The sequence below is a fragment of the Thunnus maccoyii genome, chromosome 7 (assembly GCF_910596095.1).
Source record: "Thunnus maccoyii chromosome 7, fThuMac1.1, whole genome shotgun sequence".
NCBI lineage: Eukaryota > Metazoa > Chordata > Actinopteri > Scombriformes > Scombridae > Thunnus > Thunnus maccoyii.
In genome coordinates, this window is record NC_056539.1 from 24190478 (window position 1) to 24213038 (window position 22561).

Sequence of the window (22561 nt, forward strand, 5' to 3'; positions counted from 1 at the left end):
GGCACATGTCTGTCCATCTGATGGGTTCAATAGTTAGCTTGGATACATCAAGAGAAACATCTGGAATGGAGTGACCCATGATTTTAGGCCAAGGAAGATGGAAGAGACAGGCATCCTGTCTCTTCTTGTACCCCATCATTTCCCCTCTTGCCAAAAATCTACTCCCCCATTCCCCTATTGCCCCCAGTACTAACCTTGACAACTCCCCTGAGCACTTTTGTTCTTGTGGCTCAAAAATATGAAGTGTTGCCTAACAGCACCTCCTTTAAACACAATGGCGTTGATGTCAAACGAGAATCTTTTCCATCCACTCTGGCCAAAACCTCTCCAGGAGTTGTGCAGGTGAGGAGGTGAGGTGAGGAAAAACAGACTCAGGAATGAAGCAGCGAGCGAGAGGAAACTGGATCTCTTCCATGCTACGCACCAGATTAACAGGAGCACATGCCAAGGATGCACAGACACTTGCCAAAGTCTTTCTTCAAAGGACAGACCTCTGAAGGATTCTTGTCTCTGTCTGTCTCTTTGTCATATTGACGCATGAAGAGTACTTGTTTTGCACTAGTTCTGCATTACTGATGTGGTACACAACAAGAGTCCTGCGCAACTTCCTTTCTCTTGCCAAGTGATTAAACAAAAATTTGAACTTGGCAGCACTTTATTAAGCTGTCTTGCCATTGTGTGTTTTTGTTTATACATTTGTTTGTAATGGTGCAGGAAGGAAAATAAACATGGGATGAAGAAGAGCATAATCATCAGCAACACTGAGGTCAACATATGGCCATGGTCTTGAACGGTAGACCCCCCTGGTTACGTTACATGGAGGATGAAATTCAATAATTGCATGTCTAAAAGTGGAGAAAATTAAATTATTGTTTGAGGCATCTTTCATCATCTATTTTAGACTAACTGATGAGACACATGTAAAACTGACTAGCGTGGCTACAATCTGATGCTTTTATCAATGCCAGATGACCTTAGCGTCCAGGCTACTGCTGCTGTTCCCTCGGTTTGATGAACGTGACCTGCCGAACCCACCTGAACATACAGCTCTCGCAGCTCATACTGGAACTTCTTTGGGTCTGTTGTGATTGTTACAGGTCCAATCTCTGCAAAGAAACAACAGAAAGAAGCTCTGTGATTAATAGGCCACAGGCTGAAGTCTGCATCAGATGAAAAACTGAAAGCACTTTTGTTGCCTAAATTCTTCTCATGAGCCAAATATTAGTTTTGGCATATGCTTACGGATGTTCAGATTAAAATGTCACAATATGAACTGCAGTAAAGAGAGCTTCAGGAAAGGAGATATATTTAATAAACATGGAATGGGAGAGAAGGAAATGTGAGAAAGAGCAGTCAAACAAGTGATAAAGGAAAATATTAAAGCAATGATGAAATGGTTTTAAATACAGATCAGATATAATGACTTTGAAGATGTGTTGGTCTATATTTCCCTCTCCTGTTCAAACATCAGTTGCACTACACGCTGCTTTTGGACTGATAAGAAAACTGAGCTCTGGAAAGACTTCAATCCCTTCTGTCACTGATGTTCCAAAGTGTTATTGTCTACAGCTTGAATAGGAATGTAGATAAGATATATTATACTGCACAACAGAGCAGATAAAGGGCACAACTGATAAAGTCCATACTGACTGGGCATAAAAAATGATTAGTTAAAAACGCTGCAGTAAATAAAACACAGATTATGTAGTAATGGCACGACTGAACTGGATTGAATGTTTGATTGATGGAAAGTTCTAAAAATTGTCAGTCTCCCCAAATGAAAACATCAGAAAGTGTGGAAGGAAGTTTCAGATGCTGTTTGACGATCGTACAAGCACTTTGTGTGAAGCATACTGACCCCTTTACCATCCCACTGAGATTACTCAAGCGCCTACTTGTGGCAAACATTCAAACAGAATAAACCAAACTATACAGTATATATGAAGAAGAACGGACTTCAACTGGGTGTCTGGACTCATATATTATGTTTACATCTAAGGAATCTTGTGGTCCTTCTGTATATTCCTTTATATCACCTATCCTCTCACCTTTGCACCTACCACATTAATGCTCCATAAAAGCAACATCAAAGTTCCTCAATCGTTTTCCCTCTCTACTCCTGCCTCTCCTATTGGCTCCTCTCTGGTTCCTCTCAGGAAGACGTTTCAACTTAGATACTGTTATATTCTCATGTCAATGTCTTCCCAGACTCTGACCTAAGTAAAGCCATCTTTGTCTGTAGTGCATTATAAAAGTATCACACCACCACCACAGAGCAACAACATGGCCTTTGCTCTGTACCTCTGCCAGTGTTGGTAGTCACTGCTGTTTCTCAGCTTTCTTTGTTCTATCCGTTAATGAGCTGCTAAGCCCGTTCTTGAGTCAAACTGTGTGACTTCAGCCACTGCAGCTGTGCTGTGGAATGAGCCTGATGAGGGGCTGCAAAAGCACACACATGTAGACACACACACACACACACACACACACATGCACACACACTACAGTTCTGCACATGCAGCAGATTGGAAAACAAGGGTTCCCTTGTTGGAGAGAGGGCAATTACAAAGGATCCCTGACTTTTGAAAAAGGATACAGTTTAAACTACTTTACAACAGTCTTCAACTTTGTCTTGAGGCCAGGACCCAAATGAGAAATTTAGATGTTAAGTGGAGTGCTGAGGCTGCTTAAACATACTAGTAGTATTAACATGGAGAACTTTTTATTCCTCTTCTCTCTCATAAGATCAAACATTCAAAGTTTTTGAATTTGTCATAACTCATAACCGCATGCAATAAGGAATCAGAGGCATTTTCTTTACATTTCTTCTTGAGAACCACTCCACAAGCACTTCCAATTTCTATAATCACATGCACAAAGATGCAAGAAGTCTTTTTTCCGAGTGACCCAGATTTTGGCATCCTTGTGAATCCTCAAGGTGGAGAGAAGGAACATTTGCAGCGATCAGAGACGCTTTTTAAAACTAACATGGAAATGTGTTTGGCCGCTCTGAAAGGAACACGGATCTCAAGCCAAACTTTGCAGAGATGGAAAAGCTGACATCTCTTTCCTTATGGGAGAAGTTCCCATGGCTGTTGTAAGTATTCTTTAGACTATTTTGGCTACAGTGCCCCAAACCAGAGCCACCCTCCTTGCACCAGCACTGTGGAAAACCATAGCTAATGCTCATGACCTCTAAACATTATGAGATGAAATAAATCTCTTTAAACTCTACTTGTGTAATGATCTCTGACTCTGACATAGTATTAAGATAATGATTCCACTGCTGTTCAGTGTTACTTTTCTCTTTAAATGTGCATCTATAGACATTTGGAGACCTAAAAAAAAAGCCTGTGTGTTCTTTTTCAGTGCCACTTAACCAATTAAACAGTTACAAACATTTATGCCTGGGAGCTTCCCACCAGTACTTTGTTGTCAAACATATTTTCCCTGCCTTTCATTTCTTGCGCAAAATATTTGTATATTTTATGAAATCCCCATTGCACAAAATATCAGTAACTTTTGAGGCAAATTGATAGATTTATTTTGGTTAACTTAGTAGGCTCTGGATAAAGATCTTCCATCTTGAGTTTTATAGATAAAACGTGCGACTGCCACAAAGGAAATACTTTTAATGCTTTCTCTGTGATGACAAGGAACACATAAGTGGCACGAACAAGGCCAAGTGAATGAACTCAGAGTGAAAGAATGCTTGCAAGTCTGACAAGAAGAACAAAACAACAAAAGACAGAAAATGACCACCACAAACAAATCACATCGAAGGTCTGCATCTCTTCCTGTTTTCTTAATCTGTTAGTAGTACAAGTTGTTGACACAAGCGGACTGGAAGTAAATCATCCAAACAAATGACTCCGGGTCCCACCTTGGTATTCTTAAAGCATTCATCTGTAATGCCAGCTGTTAAAGCATGTATCCGCAAATCCCGAGTGAGCTTAAACACAGAAAGAAGGTCTAATGGGATGGAACAAACTGGGCAATTGTCCAAATGCAATCTCAGTTTCAACTCCTCTGACATTCAGGCTTAAGCTAATTTGCTGGGAATCACACGTGCATTCACTGTGGAGTGAGTGTCTCTTTCCTTAAAACATCAGCAGCGAGGAATTCAAAGGCCATCACATTGAAAGGTCACAGACGTTAATGTCTTCCAAGAAAATAAATTCTGAACTTTGGCAGGAATATATAAGACACAAGGTTTCACAAGCTGCTACATGACAGGCAATTGACAGAAACATTGTCAAATTTGTTCTATGTATCACTGCCTTTTCTGCAAAGTGGTGACCATGATATGATTTGGCAGTTTGGGAAAGTTCTGCTCTTTATATCCCCCGAAGCTTGCATCCTCTAAGACCTTCTGCCACAAGAGTTTATAAAGCAGAGACAACAATCACGTGTATAGTCTACAGCATTTGTTTTCATTTTTTCTTTCTTAAGGGCAAAAAACCTGGATGTTCCTAACTTGCAATTACTCCAGTTTATAAAAGCCTAAAAGAGCTCCAGAAAACCAGTGCTGTGACAATACAGACCAACGGCAACCAGAAAAACTCCTAAACTGAAACTTAATCAATACCAGCAGTATTGCAGTCAAAAAGGGTTGGGTTATTTTCCCTATTTACAGTCACCAGTTCATTCATGGTTCAAGATTTTTATGAACAAAATGCGCAACCATTATTTTCAAATTGATTTAATGAGCCAACGTATGTTGGACTAGTGTAAGATTACTTGAACAACAGTCTAGTAAAGTAGGTTTGATGCTTTTCCTCGTCCAACAAAAGACAACAGGTTGTTTTCTGTTTGTGCAGCAGAAGAAATCCTAATAAACATGGAAATCCTTCTTTCTTTCTTCTTCATACGCATACACACATTCAAATGCATGTATTCTGTAAAGTTACACAACATGTAGCTGTTACAACACTTAACGGCAAGAGAGGCTGTAAACACACACACACTGCTTTCTGTCATTCTGCTGATTCAGGGTAAAAATCTGCCAGAGTGAGAGTGGCTGTCATCCCGACCGTCAGCTATGGGGCATAATTCACTTAATCAGCCCCACTGAGAAAACACATGTGAAACAGCACACTGTGCAATTAGCGTCGAGCACTTAACATACGGAACAAAGGTGCACACAGGTTTTCAGACATATATGTGTAAAGGAACATGAGTGAGTTAAGGAAAATGAGTGAATTTACAATTCTAACACACATATGCACAAACAAATACAGTGTAGTTAAATATGTCATCAACATAAGAGTTCTGTGATTATCTCAGTATGAGTACATCACTACTAATAGATTGCAAACATATGGTATGTCTCTGTTGGGAATACAAAACTGAAAAGGTGCACTGCATACAAAAAAACAATGTGCTGTATTTAATTGTTCACATTCTTTCTTATGAATTGTTTCTTTCAGTCAGGGGAAAGAAACCAGGGGAAGTAGCCCCTTGTTAGCTTTTCCTTTCTTTCTGTTTGACACAGATCTAAATCCCTAATTAAATTTGTTCAAATTGGCCAGCTTCACTCAGACACCAGTGGTGAAATCAGCCTGAAAGATTTTCCCAAACAGGAAACTGCAGCCTTGTGAAAGATTAATTCCTGCATTACCATATGTGTTGGCTATTTTAAAAGGGAAAGCATGGTGTAGAGGAAGTGGTTTGACCCTCTGACAGGATAATAATGTCCATTTATTTCAAATAAAGTCTCATTATTTCTGGCGTTTGACGGTGACACAACCATGTCTTCACTATTACAAAATAACCACAATTGTGGCACTGTTACAGAATCAGAAATGTGTTCTTTCAACACACTGAGTCACAAAAACAAAGCAGAATGCAACTATGAGCTACTTATTTTGCTATTTGTTCCCACTTCCAGTCACTATGATGTCAGAGAAAACTTTACAGACTAAACTATTGGAAATTTAGCATAGCGCAGCAGCCATCCGATAAACAGTCACTACTTCTAACTATTGACTCTTGATACTGCAGCCTCCAAAGACCAGCAGCCAACATAGCCTCAGGTCTGTCAGCATAAACAGGTCATACTTTGGATTGATTCAATACCTCTTGTACTAATTGTTTATTTCGGTCTCAAATGTTTTAAGTCCACAAGCTGCACAATATAAGCTTAATCTTGTTTTGACTTTTCTGTCTTCCTGTTTTGCCCTTGTTTTTCATCACTACATTTTTTTCTTTCCTCTAACACCTTTCTATGTGTCTCTCTATTCTTTCCTTCTCCCTCTTTTCTTTCTTACCCCTGTTCTTTCGCCCTCCCTGTAAGATGTCACCAGCTGGCATCTAATGACTGAGCTTTAGCCCCGAGCGACAGAGCTGACTACAGGCTTGATTTCAAACCACCACAGACTGAACTTGTGATGGAAACTTCCCAACTCCCAACAACCAACAGAGAGAAGGACCACCAGGCAGTTACAGCACTGCCTCTCTTGTTTCACTTCACTTCACACAATTGGATGTGTCTCAAGATGATGGGCCACAAACCCACAGATCTCCATTAATGACAGTCATGAGTTCAAATGATCTCAAACAGCCATTCGCACACAAACATATAGTGAGACCAAACTGATGAACACACCGCACACAGGCGTGTAATCCCTCACAGATGCACTGCCTGATGGGGAGCGTGTTCCAGAGACAGATGACAGCCCTGAATCCTCCCCCAGTCATCCATATGACTGGTTAACTCGTGCTGGAGACAGAACACAGACAAGGATGCAACCCGGGGAGAGCTCTTAATTAAGTGTGTGACGTGTGTGACGTGTGTGCCATGTGTGCTTTGTGTGCGTGTCTATAAATTTATGACAATCATTTATGGGGACGTGTGGTTCTGTGGTGTGGCCATTCATGCAACTATAGAAAAAGAGCAACCTTGCAGCAAAGGGAAATCCCTTTATCTATGTTTGAGTGTGTCAGTGCATATTAATCTGTAGGTGTGTTGGAATTAATAAGAAGAAATGCTGCTGTTGATATCAGTGATAGTAAGTGTATCCACATTGTCTCCATCTCATATCTTTCCTATCCCTCTTCTCTTTCCAGTAAAGGAGAAATATTCTATCCTAATAAACTGAGTTAATTGTAAGAGTCAGTTTTTCAAGTAAATTCAATATGATACAGTTCATATTAAATTCCATATAATGTATAATTGCCTGATAATGCAATATCTAATGTTAGATGCAAACAATGCTTTTCTCTCTTTAACTTCAAACTAAAGTTATATTACTTCATAAAATTATATTCTACTGTAACGTAATAGTTTCTCGATGTTAAACTCTTGACAGCTGCATCTTACAAAAATTATCTGAGGAAATAACTGTCGTGCTCAACTGATGATTTAAGAAAGATGCAGTCTATCTGTCAACACTGGCCATCTGTGAACTATTTTTGCTTAAAGGTCTTCACAAACATTATCTAAAAGTCATACACGCATAATAGGCAGTGTTAAGGAACTGAATGAGGAACTGATGTCGGCTTGTTAATGTGTACTTTTTGATGCTCCGTTTACATCTGGTCTGGGAAGCGGTGGGGTCAGAGGCAATGATCACAGTGGACCCTTCAAAGATCTCTTTTGTGTGAGATCCACATCACGTGTTGGCAGTCAAAACCTTTAGCCTAATTCTCACCACAAACTTTATATGAGCGAATGTGATGTGTGGATTTGTGAATTTCTACAAAGAAAAACTTAAAAGAGTGAGTTGAATGCGATCTGTCTGTGTGGTTGGGTCACTGCCCAGACTCTGCGTCTGATTACCAGCCACAAAAGAAGAATGTAGATGAGTACGGAGGGAAGCGAGGGCAAAAGTAAGTGAATAATTTATTGTTCGAAACAAGACTGAAGACTATTTGGCAAGATTTATGTGTCACTGTCTTCTGCATTGCCTCCAGAAGACTAGATTCACTCTAGTACATTATGTCTTCATGCAACAAGAGTGATGTTGAGATAGATTTTTGCATGTTGGGACATAAAATGTATGCTTTATTCGTCAATACTGTATGTTTACAGTTTGTACTGTGTAATAAACAATTAATGTATCCATAGTCCAGTATGTATTCAAAGAGAGTAGAGGGTGTCATATGCTGTACAGACTGTAAAACCCTTTGAGCTAAATTTGTGATTTGTGGCTGCAAAAATACAATAGACTTGACTTGACCTAGTAGAGATGAGATGTATGTGCTCCTGTACGAGATTCAAAGAAAAGCACCACTAGGAGGAATGAGTTATATTTTCTCAGACCTCGTCTGACCTCGTGTCTTCATGCTTCACTTTTGACCTTAACGGTTTGTCAACCGTGCTCTTGAACTCCGGACATGGTCTGGACAGGGTAACCAATACATAAATCCATCTGGAGCACATCAGTTTAACTCATTTTCCTGTGTTTCAGTTATTTCATTATAGTCAACAGTTTTTTTCACTTGACTTATTTAGCAAAATTGTTACTTTACAGTGATATTTAACTTTAGTTTTAGCTCACTGTACTCTACAAAAAACTACACTGAGCATTTTGAATTTGCGACAGCACTTCTCAAAGCAGATGTTCCACATAACAGACCATTTCAACAAAATAACAGACCAATTCAACAAATAATGTAATTGCCTTTCAGTACTCTGTAGACTCTTCTGGCCATAGAAGCTTTATCGAAACCACAACACTGCAGCCTGTTATGTCTACAGCTTTTCAAAGTTATGCTAGGTCAGGCATTGTTGATTATATTTAAAGCTTATCTGTCTATGGACATCTTTGAATCCAACTTTATACAGGCAATGAAGGTGTATTTTGAGATTAGTCAGAATTTTCAATTAATGTCTCGTCTGGTTTGTATTAATATTATCCCATACAGCTCTCATTTATCTGCAACCATCAACTTGGTGGCTCAGGTCCATTATTTGCAATCATGACCTCTTGCAAGTAACATTGGGCGAGACGTTTAAAAATGGTGTAAACACAAACAATGCTGCGTAAGCCTCAAAGGAATGAGACTGAGGGCGAACACATGTTGTCAGAACTGTGTTGTTAATTCCTTGCTCCACACCTCCCCACTTTTTTTTACATAAGGGCACTCATTTGTCTCAAACCCTTCACTTAACCTTTTGCTGTTTCTATCAATAGTGATTGATGGTGGGGTTTCTAGGTCAAGTCGTTATGAATCATCCTAAATGTGAAATACAAAAACAAAAAAAACTTGTGGTCATAAGTCCCGGTGACACCATTGCACGGTTATAACAACAGCTTACAAAAGCAACCTGCTTAGAGAACTAACCGCACCCCTGATGGGCTGTGTTGTGCAACATCTCCCTTACCCATAATGCATCATTGCAAAGAGGTAAGACAGATGTTCATTTCATTGCCTTGACAACTTATTAAAGATGAGAGAGAGGGCTGGAGAAGAGGATGAAAAAAGACAAAGCTGTGGCTTAGAGAGGCATCAGCCATCTAAATGCTTCTCACTGAAAGGGCACAAAACTGGCACAGACAGCAAACACACTGAGAAATGTGCTGTTTGTGTCATTTCTACATATGGTCTCCATTGCAGACAAAACGGCCAAAACCCTGAGACTTGGCTAGGTCCGATTCTATGATTCACTCTGAGAAGAAAAGTACTTTAGAATTAAATGTGGCCTTTTAATTGCCGGAATTGCATTAATTTATCTTAAAATGTAAGTGGGCGGTTTGAAAATAAATGGCAACAACCTCAATATTACAACCACAAAGCTGCAAAACTCATGACCATGTATTTTATGACTAATGGTGTAATCCCAGAGCGCTAAAAAGTTACTGAGTGGTGTTTTCTGTTTGGTGTGTTTTTGTTTTACTGAGGAAATTCTAATTATGCATGCTGAAGCAGACAGAGAAACCTCAGATGCAGCAGATCAGCACTGTCGACCACACACAGAAGCACACTCAGATGTCTGAGGCAGTGATTTTCAGCCAGGGTGCCACAGCACACTAGAGCTGCCTCAGATTGCCCCAGGTCTGTTGTGGAAAACTTGATTATTTTGGCTTTTCAAGGTTGTCAAGACAGTTGACCAGGAGCTCAGCACGTGTTTGTCATGAGTTAGACACAGAATGCCAGGTTCATCAAAACAAACTCAGTTTCACACTAAAAGTGATGCTGCATTCATAAGCATTGAACACAGTGTGTGTTTTATTCTGTAATGTCTCCGCACCTTATTGTACAGAAATAGTGCTATGGCATAAAATATCTTGGGAAACACTGGTCTAAGGTGGTCTCCACCACTGAGGCATGGAGATGGGATGTCATGATACATGACTTCCCCTACACATACCCCTCAGAAGTAGGGGCCAAAGGTCACTGAAAGCCTGACCTTCAGCCTTGCAGCCTGTAATTCCCTCAACATTTGTCGGATTCAGAGACGTTTTCCACAACCACAAACCACACCGACCTTCACATTAATCAACATCCTTAGACGACTTGAGACACCTTGTTGTATCATCTCAACTTCTATCCCTTGCCTATAACCTTTTGTCCTTTCCTCTGGTCCAGACACATGGACATGTCACCAGTTTTGCAGCCTTTCAGGGAATGCTTCAGCACTACACACCATGCTTCTGTGGAGGTGGAGGAGACCTAAAAAAGGAAAAGAATATACCTGCAAAATTCAATACTGAGGAGGGAAAACAAAAATGCATCAAGCACAATACACTGCACATTGGCCAACACTGTCACTGTCCAATTATAATCCTTCATGGCAAAACAACAAAACTGTTAAAATTGTTCAACTTCATCCATTGTGACCAATGAGCTCATCTATTTTTGTAAACAATGCATGCGCTCACTTCAGAGTTCATACTGTCGCTGAAAACTTCCTGCTCATTATTCGCTGTAAACTTGCGGTTCTGCGATACTAAGATCATTAACCTTTTACAAGGATGTAATTCCCTGCTTGGTCTTCTTGGTAAAGTAAATCTTGCCAAGTAGACAGAATTTAATTACAGTAGCGATAATTTATTTTTCTGGCCACTTGGAGGCGACGTAATGAGGCGTAAACACAACACTGATATATAATCACCTCATAAAGTCGTTGTGGCAAACAACAACTTTAGAGTCATGTTTGGAGTCATGTTTCTTGCCACCTGACAAATTTAATGTTCCAATGTTCTTTCTCTTTTTAGCTCTGTTTTAGTCGCCACCAATTCCTGAGTGAATTATCTGTCTGTCTGTTCGCTAAATGCTTCACAATGTTCTCCAGATGATTGCTAATTTAAAATTGACTAGATGCTAAAACGTTACATAGAGCTGAGAGATACTGCAGAGTCGCTGCAAAAAGAAAAAAAAATTCTCTGTGATTTGTCACAACGAGCGACTTCCGTCACATTACACATTTGATCCATTGTTAATATAAAGGTACTGATTACTGCAGCTTTAAGGCTTCTAATCTGTAAAAGAAGAAAGAAAGAATCAAACAAATTTCAAATAAACAAAAGAAAAGCTTGGCCATTAATGGTTCGAGAGTAAATGTCACTTTACACACGCCAGTCCCATGGCTGAATCCTTGCATGTGTTTCAACTAAAGTGTACATGGACAGCTTACACAGTATTGTATAAAAACACAGCCAACATGAGGTCACTGCATACCAAACCATGGGAATGTTCAACTTTGGCAACAGATCTATATGGACATAAATCCAATGTTTTCCAAATTAGTCCTCCAGACACCAAAAGTATGATGTAAAACAATGAAATCAAATGAATCTGTGCTAAAAAGTCTTTTAGAAAAAAGGTTCCCTTAGTAATAATGTCTAGACATTGATCTTCAGGGTCTAAATTGACTATAAAAGTGCTGATTTGAGAAAAGCCCTCATTGAATGGGCAACAGTAAAAATGCTGAGGTTGCTGCTTATTATTATGGGTAATAAAGTACTAAACATGCTGACTGGCAAATACTAATATACAACATAGTGTATGTATGTCTGCAGCTGGTATAGTTGGCAATAGCAGCTGGAAATTGTCCACTTGGATTCCAGGGCAGTGACTATGAAAGACCGGTTTGAGACCCATGCGTTTGTTGTAGAGGTATAAAAATTGGTCAGTATAATGATCAGATCATAACTATATCTTAAAAATCTGGATGTGGTCCAAACCATCTCCGGCTACTACACTGTTACAGCAGTGGACATGACAAACTGTAAGAAACAGCATTAAAAAAAGCAGCTCCCCACCAGCGAAAAGGCAACCAGCGGCAGCTGTTATCAAAATCACCTGACTTGCCCCGGGTGTTTCGCTCTCACAAATAAATGGATTTGGAGTGACTGGCTGCTTATGCTGTGGACACATGGTAAGAGTTAGAGACAGGTCAGGTAAACATGTCTGCCGCAGAAGAGGAAAAACACATCTCAGACATGCAGCAAAACATGCGTTTGTGACAAATTAAAATCCATAAACACAGTTAGTGGTCAGATTCCTCTGTGATATGAACTGCCAACAAAACACAGTTCAGGTTCAATTTCTCAGATCTAATTTAACATCAGCACATGTTTTATGAGGCAGATGACTTTCTTCTTTCAGCAACAAGCAATTGTGTAATATTCCCAAGGTTTTACAGCATTTAATCAACTTGTCTTTTAATTTCCTCATTCTGCCAAGATGAAAAAAATGTTCAGTTTCACTTCTTAAACTCCTCTTCTTCCTCTCTTTGTTCTTTAAACCTCAACTCACTTCCTGAGATTAATCTTTATGTCCTACCTAATAACTGCATTCTCACTGTGTTTCTTCACTTCTTGGCTACTGCAGCGTGCTCCATGTTCTCATTCATGCTCAGACAGTTACCCAAAAGATGCTGCAACACAAACAAAAATCCAGCCATGAAAGGTCAAGAGGATATCGGTGAGAGCCCAGACAGTGATGTCTGAAGAGCCCTGAAGGTCACAACCAGGTCATGTGAACCTTCAGGACCTCAGGATGAGGCTTGGAATTCAACAGGGTTTGGGAAATAAATCCAATGCCTAGAGGGAAACAAACCAGACTTGGTCGTAAGTACAAAGTAACAGAAATGTTTAACAAATGGGTCATTTATTCCAAATGGATTCATGTCAACTGGTGCATCTAAAGGTCAACTACCTGTGACTTTTCTAAACACCAGCAACATCCTTTATCGGTAATCAACCTTAGAATCTCCTAAGCTGTCATATATAAACTTGCCCACAGGAAAGCAGAATGGACAATATTTTAAAGTGTTCCTAAAGCAGCCCTCAGGTATGAACTGCCTTACAAGATGAAAGGGGGATAACCCCTGAGTACCAATTACAAAGTCAAATGGAGTTGAAAACGATTGCGCTAAGAGCACCTCAGGGCACTTCAGAAGGTGTATGTACAGTCCTAAAAATTAAAGACCATTTTAATATTCCAGAGTAGGACTATTAGAACATGAAACACACAGATACACACTGCAGTCTGCTGCACTCTTCTCTTCCTCTAATTCTCCAAAATCTCCACCTCTCTCTCTTTTGACATTCCTGCCTAATAGGATCATTATTGACTCTGTCCAGCTAAACGCAGGCTCCTTGTAATCTCACACAGGCGGGGTGGTTCAGACAAAAAACGGCTGCTCTGAAAAGAAGAAAACAAAGGGAAAAGGGGATGGTGGAAAAGGACGCTGAACACCAACAAAGGCAGCTCTGAGAAGAGCGCCTTTGATCATGCAGAGGAGGTAGAAGGTATCCCGTCATCTCCTCTCATCACTCTGTGCCCAGGCCTTGCTCCATCTCCTTCTAACTGAAGATAACTGGCAGGAAAGGTTAGCAAGGTAGACCTCTACAGTGCCCATAGAGTCAGAATCCTGAGTCTGAACTACTTGATGTGAGCAAGCTTGAAGTAGACAGACATCACTCAGTAAGCCAATCAATCAGTCTATCACTATGAGGTTTAGTGCTGACTTTAAATGTGTTTGGTATAGGAATTGTTTTTCATAAACAGCCTGTCAATATGACCCTAAATATAAAGTCTGGGCAACCAAGGAGTGGCATGTCCTTGCCTGGCCAGGGCAGTCACCTGACCTCAATCAAATGTGTTTCACTTGCTGGAGACCAAACTCCCCAAAACAAAAAATTGGAGATCCCTCCACGGCAGTTCTGGCAGAGCATCAACAGTGAAGATACTAAATGGGTCACAGACTTCAGCCAGTCGTTGGCTGAAGGGCTTTGCAATTACCGTATTTCCTCAAATAAAAGACAGTACTCAATTAAAAGCCGGCTGCAACACTATATGAGCATGGTTAACCAGGGTAACCAGGGAAACTTGGCTAAGCTGGCTAGCATACATCCATGAGCATGCTACCGGCATGCTGCAGCTAAGTGGTGCACTGCCAAAATGTTCCGGGTGGAAACCAAGAGCTAGAATTACTGTTCCGCATATAATGGATGTGGATTACTAACTAATCAGAAGTCAGAACTTTAACTGTATAATCTTTATTTCATTTCAAACAAAATATAACACATTCCAAAAAGAGTACTCCACAGATTTAGCATTGCACTCCTATAACATTGTTGTTGGACCCACAATGAACATTTAAAACATTAAAAAGATCAGCAAAACCAGATATATTGTCTTTTTTATTACATGTATTCTTCCTCCTTGTCAAAACCTGGTGTCTACATTACCCATAATAATACAACTCAACTTAACTGCACGAATTCCTGTGTGTTATGCTAATAGCGGCTAACATATACTTGAGCCACTTGCTTTAAGCAGAGATGAGGAGTGGACTACAGAGGTCTGGTAACCTCACTTCTCTCTAACTCCACATTCCCAGTTTTTTCTTTTCATTTTCAAACCTGTAGTCTTCAGCCCCAACCAACGCTGACTGAAATTACATCACTTGAGACAATTTATTAGACTTTGTGCAGCTCCCTCTGGCTCCACAAAATGCATTATACCTCTTTTTTTCACATATAGAGTAGTACTCCCCAGTACCTGGCGGTGGAGTTCCCCTTTAACACTCTGGCAGCATTGAATGTGTATAACTGAGGCATGCATGGTAGGTTCCCCACTGTCCCACGGCACTGGGCTCTGACCCATCTCAACCTCAGCCAATTAAACACTCACACAAGCAGGTACAAGACACACGTACAAACATACAGCCTCTCGCAGCATGGTAGTATTTACAAGGGCAAGCATGTGTGCGTAAGGACGTCAGCAAAGCCATGAAGACCACAACATGGAATCTTAGCGGACTCTCAAAACAAATTTGCGGACACATGCACTAACACACATACATACTCTTCATATTTCATATCAACTTAACTCCTTAGAGTACATTCTTTATACATTGTAGAGAGGCCTTATTTATGGTCGATTGAAAAAAAGAACTGTTTGACAATATTCCTGGGATAAAGGCTACATTTCTTGGCTGGGGAATGGTTGGAGTGTTGTGAAATAAAGTTTATTTGGCTGTAAATTCTCGAAAAAAACACTCCATGAGTCCGGAGAGTCTTCTTGCAATACATCTTTGATGTCCTAAAACAGGATTCCTGGACTATTGCTACAGAAGAGTGATGTTCATGTTTGCAGTTTGAATGTGAATGCCATTTTCAAAAGTAACCAAGGTCTGAAAGGGTAACGCAACAGGGTAGCCGAAATTCTACCCTACAATGGTTTCATTGGAGTGTTCTCAGACTGTAGTGTTAAATACACAACCCCTGTGCCTCAGTAAAATGACTTGTCAAGTATCCTCTTGCTTTCGTTCTTTCTCTCCCTGCAGGATGGAGGAAAGGGGGGAGGCTTCCTGACTGATCTTCCCACACAAGCCTGACCCCAATATCCAGGCATCCTCTTGACACTCTCTCTTGACACACACACACACACACACACACACACACACACACACACACACACACACACACAAAGGCAAGCACACAACACAGAGTGACAGAAATACAGACACACAAACACACACTCTAATGTTTACTGTGTCAGATTGCAGTGTAAATAAAGGGGAAGCTCTGGCCTCTGATTTAAAGGGAGCCAAATCAAACAGGAGGGAGTGCATTATCGCACCGGGTCGGATGGAAAGCAGAGAAAAGGGATCTGTATCAAAATGAAACAAAACTTAAATAAAGGTCCCTAGGAAAACAAAACTGATCCAAGGGTCTGGGATATAGTCAAAGGAGGACAAAAAAAGAGACAGGGGCAGAACAACATTTGGGGAAATGTTCAGCTACCCCGGCTTGCAGTGTGCTGTGCTAATCATTCCTCTATTCCCGTGGGGGTTTTGGAGAACACATTCTGACATCCTCGTAAACATTTTAAGGAGCAAACGAACGTCACGAGGTGGTGAGGGACAAACACAAAGACATAGAAGTTTGTAAAGAGAAGACAACACGGAAACTGTTGCAGTCTCACTTTACTATAAGAGAACAATCCTATAATTACTTCCTAGTAAGGGTAACATTTGCTAAGAATTAAGCCTTGAAGTTAGATACAGGTTACAATCAGTGCTATTTCACTACTGTTGCTTTTGTCCAAGATACAGTGGATTGCAGCTCTTTCATCATCTGCTAATGATCTGAGATTTTCTTCCCCCCCCAGAGGTACATCATAATGAATTCATAATTTGTTCCATTTGTGTATACTGAGCATATTTCTTCCTTGAATATAAGTATTATTCTAGGCACAGAGCAGGGTGCTTGTATCTATGATTGAGGAATCGAGCTTAAGAATTTGTGACATGCTGAAATTTAGCAGAGGAGAACAAACATCTGGAATAGGAATCTATCTCTTCACTACACAGATCACCTCTGTCTATTCATCTGTCTCTCAGATCTCTCAGTGTAAAGACAGATCTGTCTGTCTTTTCACCTGTTAAGCCCATTAACTGACAAACGTTTTAAATATACAATATAAGCAGTCAGTAGGAATCTCCAATTATGAGAACAGAAATCCTACAGCACATTTTAGCAGATTATTAACACATATCAAAATACACAGTGCCAATAGCAATAGCATAGTAGCATTAAAGCAGAATCAGTACCATAACATACTTAAAGGCTGCTACTGAGTGATAGACACACTTTGGATCCCTACAGGAATATTTTATGATCGTCTAGGTTTGTGGTTTGGTGTTGTCTACACTGAAAAAGGTGGTTCGATAGTGTGACTGAACAAGTTTCTTTAAAGTAAAAAAAAAAGTTTATGCTGCACACTTTACGTGACCATGTTGATGGAGTGTTTTCGCAGGTGGACACCTTCCACTTCTCACCTCCAGATCAGCTCACAAACCCCCATGACATGGCATGACAGCAGTCTTTGATGGTGTTTTTGCATGCAGGTAAGTGAGTTCTCCCCCCTCTCAGAAAATAGTAATTACAGGGACTTTAAATCCTAACAGAAAGTCTCTCCATCTCTAAAACATCCAAAGTAAAGCTGTGGTTGTGATGGTAAACAAGACTTACATGGAAAGTGATATAACTAAAGTAAGTCACAACACACATTGAATGCATGCTCTCCAGTAGCTTTATGTGCTTGCCATACTCCCATACCACTATCCAGGACTTACTCTTTAAGCAAAGGTCATGATGTGAGTCCTGATTATTTGAGCCAAATTATTTGGATTCTTTTTATTATTCTATATAACTTCGGACCTGCTCCTGCGACCTACAAGCCAAGGTTACTGTTAAATAAGCCCAATGACAGATTGTCTCAACATTAGCTGCTCAGAATGAGAGAGCACCCATGGGTGATGATAATCATCAAGCTGCATTGCAAACCTTAAGCCACACACTAGCCCTGGCGGAATGCTAATGATAGTGACCGCCAGGCTGAACATCTGTGTGCAGAGACAAAATCCCCCTGAGTCCCTCCTCTGGAGGTGTGAGGAACATTAGGCATTCAAAGGGCGGATTGTGAGCAAACTATCACATTTCTCACTTTTCTGTGTGCTTTTGTTTCCACAGCAAGGAGTAAACTCCAAATAATCAAAAAAAAAAAGTGTGCAGAAACTATACAGAAAACCTAAAATTGTCATGCGCAAAGAGTAAATCAATAAATGAATTTGACTTTTAATTTCTCATATGTTCATCTCATTACCTGGGTCATGGAAGGGGACCAGGGCAAAGTTATACAGAGGTCTCTTCGGTCTACTCAGAGATGTCTCCAAAATCTTGGAGGCACCCTCGATAACCTGGACCAGGTCGTCGTACATGGAGCCGGTCACATCAAAGACAAATGCCAGGGTGGATGCGCCCTCCGGGATGTCCTCCTTTGAGGCTCCGGTCCCTGCGTCTTGCCCAGTGGAGAACGCCACTGACAGCGTAAGGGACAACCACACAAATCTGGTGCCCATTTCAGATCCAAGAGTCTTCTCAAGCAAAGTTTTTGGGTACTTTGTTCTCGCCAGTCGCAACCTCAAGGTGAATCTCGATATATAGGCAGAGACATCAGGCTCTCAAAATTGGCTAAAAAGTATTTAAAAATGTCTACAAAGGACACAACATTAGCCCTATAAAGGAATTTGTCGTTGGTGTTGCTGCTGTTTTCATGCGCCTCTTTGGTTTCTTCTGGAGTTTCTGTGCGCAGGAGTTGCAGCCTTTCACCTCTCCTTGAGCTCGGTTTCTGAGGTCCCAGCAAGCAGCTCAGTGTCTGTTCTCCTGTGTGAGAGATCTGCAGTCAGAAGTCCTTGTTCAGCTCTGTCATACAAAGACCACCTCTCAGCTGGGCAGAGAGTCTCCAAGGCGCAAACTACCCCATGCAGGGAAGCGGGGATCTGATTGGACGAGATTTTTTTTGGATGACTTCGAGCGACCCCCGTGTATAAATACTGTTTTATCAGTGATTACGGCGAATAACAAACAGCTGCAGTGCTATACACGTTATCATGTTTCCCATGATCTAATATCTGCTGTCATAAATGTGTAATTTTGATGAGTTTAAAAGCCAATAATCCACTTGCTGCAGCCACTACAGATCATCTGAGGAATACTGTGGAATCTGAGCAGATTGCATGCAAATTATTGAAAGAGAAATCAATGTGTATCCTAAAATACAGACACAGAAAGGAAGAAATAGTTTGAAATACTGAACTTCAATGCATGAGTCAAACAGGAATGAGACCAGAACAATCAAAAAGTAGTTCTCCACTTATTTTGAGCTCTCTATTGCCATCTAGAGGTTGTAATATGACCCTACACTTAATATCCTTCTAATACACATTTTGGGTGTTTCATTCATTCAGTGTGCAAGTTATAAAGTGATTAACAGTCTTAGCTGGGATAGATATCTACTTATCGTCTTGTAAAATAGTAGTAGACATGCTGTAAATTTATTGAAAAGGTGGAAACAGCAAAATAAATAACTCGATACCACCACCAAGAACAATAATACACTTACAGAGAGGTTGAAAAATGAATAAAACTAATGTAAAAGAAAAATAAATAAATAAAAGAAAGAAATCTGGAATAAAAATTGAGGTAAATACCAATTAATAAAGCGGTTTCATATTTAATTGGATTTCAGTGTTTAGCATTTTGCAATCAGTAGCACTGATGGCATGGCAGAGGTCAGCAAGGTTCAACCGTGGGCAATTTTAAAAAAATATATTTTATTGGGGGGCAACAATTTTTTTTGGTTGTTATTTCTTTTAATTAATTTAAGAATGAAACTGTTTTAGGATTGCATATGAAGACGAATGTCAAAATTCTTTCATTTCACAAAAAAAGGAAAACATGTTTTGTGTTGCACTACGAGATTGGAGATGTCATTGATCATATATATATATATATATATATATTCTATTATCATAAAATAATGAAACTACCTCACATTATGGAATGTCACTTTCACAACTTGCTTCAATTAAATTCTGTGTGAGTAAAAGCTAAGACACCAAAGGACAACTGTTGATCAATAATGATAAATTAATAGGAGAAATAATGAGAATAATGATGGTTGTATGATGGATGATAACATACCATATTGAACAGTGTTAGGGTTTTTTCTGTATATGAGAAATGACATGAAATTTGCACACATGTAAGTTTTTCATTGTATATTAATTGCCCCTGCTAATTCAATCACGACTGCATACTATAGTCTTGTTTTTTTGTTTTTGTTTTTCGTTTGTTTGTTTGTATGTTTTTTTGGAATGGTTTCGGCATAAGTTGTTTTGCGCCAAAGAACAAAAATAAAAAATATTGTCATGCTCATGACTAGATAAAACATTTAATCAACATCTATCTATCAGTGTAGCCTAAAATGCTGAGTGAACAGTGAGTCAATAAATAGGAAAACAAAAATAAAGAGGAATTAGGGTGAAATTAACTGTAAAGATACAGAACGATTTGTTTGGAACTGACAGTTATACCTGATTATGAAGACCTCTGGGAAGAATCTGTATGTCAATTTGTGTTTTTTAGTTTTAATTTCTAGATTGTACATCCTTGGCCATTATAACATGTTGTATGTGAATTCTTAGCCATTTTCATCTAAGTATTGTGTGAAAAATATAACCTAAAACCATATCCATAGATGATCTATCACTAAAAATGTTTTCAGTGGTTGATTTCTCTGCATGCATCCTTTGCTCTCTGTCCTTCTCAATCGTTATAAAGAGCAAACATGGATGTATTATAAGAGCTCTTATACGTCCATGAGTGCAAAAATAGTATACTCTGTCACTAGGGGGAGCTATTACACCACTGACAACTCATATAGAATAAGATCAGAGCTACTTAAAATGGATTAGAACATAGGGACCAGACACAGATCATGAACCAAGATGATTTGTGAATAAACAAAGACACAGGACATAAAAATCATAGTAGTAGCCTCAAAATACTTGGATTTGTGATTGAGGAATGAAATGTAGGGAGTTTTAAAGGGAATTTTACTATGGTTTTACTGGAGGATGTGGATGGAAAGTTACATGGAAACATTCAAATAAGAATCCAAACCTCACTAACCAAGATACATTCAAATGATTAAGGAAGAGAGCATCTGCTGCTGAGACTTTTGCATGGCAAACAAATAAGGAGGCTAAAGCTTCTTTTTTTTTAAATGCACCATGGTAAATCTAGCATGCAGGCAGTGATTACACAACACATTTCTGAACATAAATAAATCACGTCTGCTGAAATAACAGGAGTTAGAGGTACATCCAGTTCCTAACGAGATTATACAGGGAAAAAAATAATACAGGGATTATTTATTAACATACTTGCTTACACTCCCACACTAATTGCACATTATTTCATTTAAACAAGTGTCCTTCCTTACAACTGTATGTGGGCAGGCTAACAACATGATTGACTCATCTCAAAGCAATAAGAGGAAGCGGATATGTTGAAATACTGTGAATCCACACTTTCTCCCATGTGCGCCCCTGGAAATCTCTCTCTCTGTGTCTCTCTCTCTGTCTCTCTTTCTCATACACACACACACACACACACACACACACACACGCACACACACACATGCTGTGGCTTGATTTCAAGGTGTAAGACAGATTCAAGTCTGCCAAAGTTAAGAGATTCGTTATCAGGTTTGGGCAAACAGAGCTGAACATTGTTTGAGTTTAGTAGAAGTTGGTACATTTGTTTACACATCACAACTCAGTTCACCAAGTAGACTTAACATTTAAATAAACTTTAATGATGTTTTGACTATAAAAGTGTCACCAATTAGATTTAAATTACAGAGTAAATACTACAGGGGAACAGTTTGTACCAACAGAATATTTGGACACTGGCACAACACTGTACAAAAACATCTTTAATTCAAAGATAGTGATTCACTTAGGTGACAAGTATAGGCATGGATCTTGTATTATTCTACAAGCTCCAACGCTTGTATTATCACATCACAGATTACAGTGTTGTTTGACAGGTTTCATTGGTTTCATTTCCTGTAAATCTACGATATATTCTGGTGATTATGTTTCTTATGGGCAATACTGTTCTGTTGTTGAAAACTGCTGTTTGTCCCCCAGTGTTTAAATGCAAAAGTCAGAAAAAAATGAGACTGTTTTGGCAAGCAGTATACCTATCAAACCCAAATAACCCGATTAGTCTTGCACAACTTCCTTTTCTATTGCACAAAAATATCAAGTCTATAGCCAAGACACAACTTTCATAAACTGACATGTAGCTTCAGTATACCAGTAGTTTCTAGACAAAACAACAAGAAGCTGAGGACAGGGAGGAGTAAACCAAAGGTGATGCAATTGTAGTCTTGCTTAATTACATACTTATTTCAGAGTAACAATATAGCAACAGTGCAGCTGCTGTATTTTTAGTCTGAAAATGCAATGCTTTGAAAATGTTGCAGTACAAGTTACAGAAAGATGTTGGGAAGATATTTCTTCAGCAGCTAATAATGGGGTATAACACATAGTTTAACATGCACAGGTAAATGGATGGTATAAACTGTACAATACAGCCTCTCTACACTGTGACGAAAATAGAGAACTAGAGGGGAGAGGAAAGAAGCTTTCTTTCTCTAAAGAAAGTTCACCTTCCCTGAGGATTTCATTAGTTTTCAGGCTAGGAAGGGTAAAAAAAACATCTAAAACCAGATCTAAAACCGGCCA

General features: G+C 39.5%; 1 protein-coding gene across 2 annotated transcripts in view; it reads right to left on the reverse strand.

Annotated features, from left to right (window-relative positions):
• hmcn1 (hemicentin 1) overlaps positions 1-19233 on the reverse strand; it is an 86586-nt gene extending 67353 nt beyond the window's left edge. For both annotated transcript variants that reach the window (XM_042416599.1, XM_042416598.1), the window contains exons 1-2: positions 18067-19233; positions 1036-1106 (exon numbers count right to left, since the gene is read on the reverse strand). In XM_042416599.1, the coding sequence (XP_042272533.1) occupies positions 1036-1106; positions 18067-18322 (327 nt within the window). In that variant the 5' untranslated portion in view covers positions 18323-19233. The remainder of the gene's footprint in view (positions 1-1035; positions 1107-18066) is intronic.
• Positions 19234-22561: the final 3328 nt, after the last annotated feature.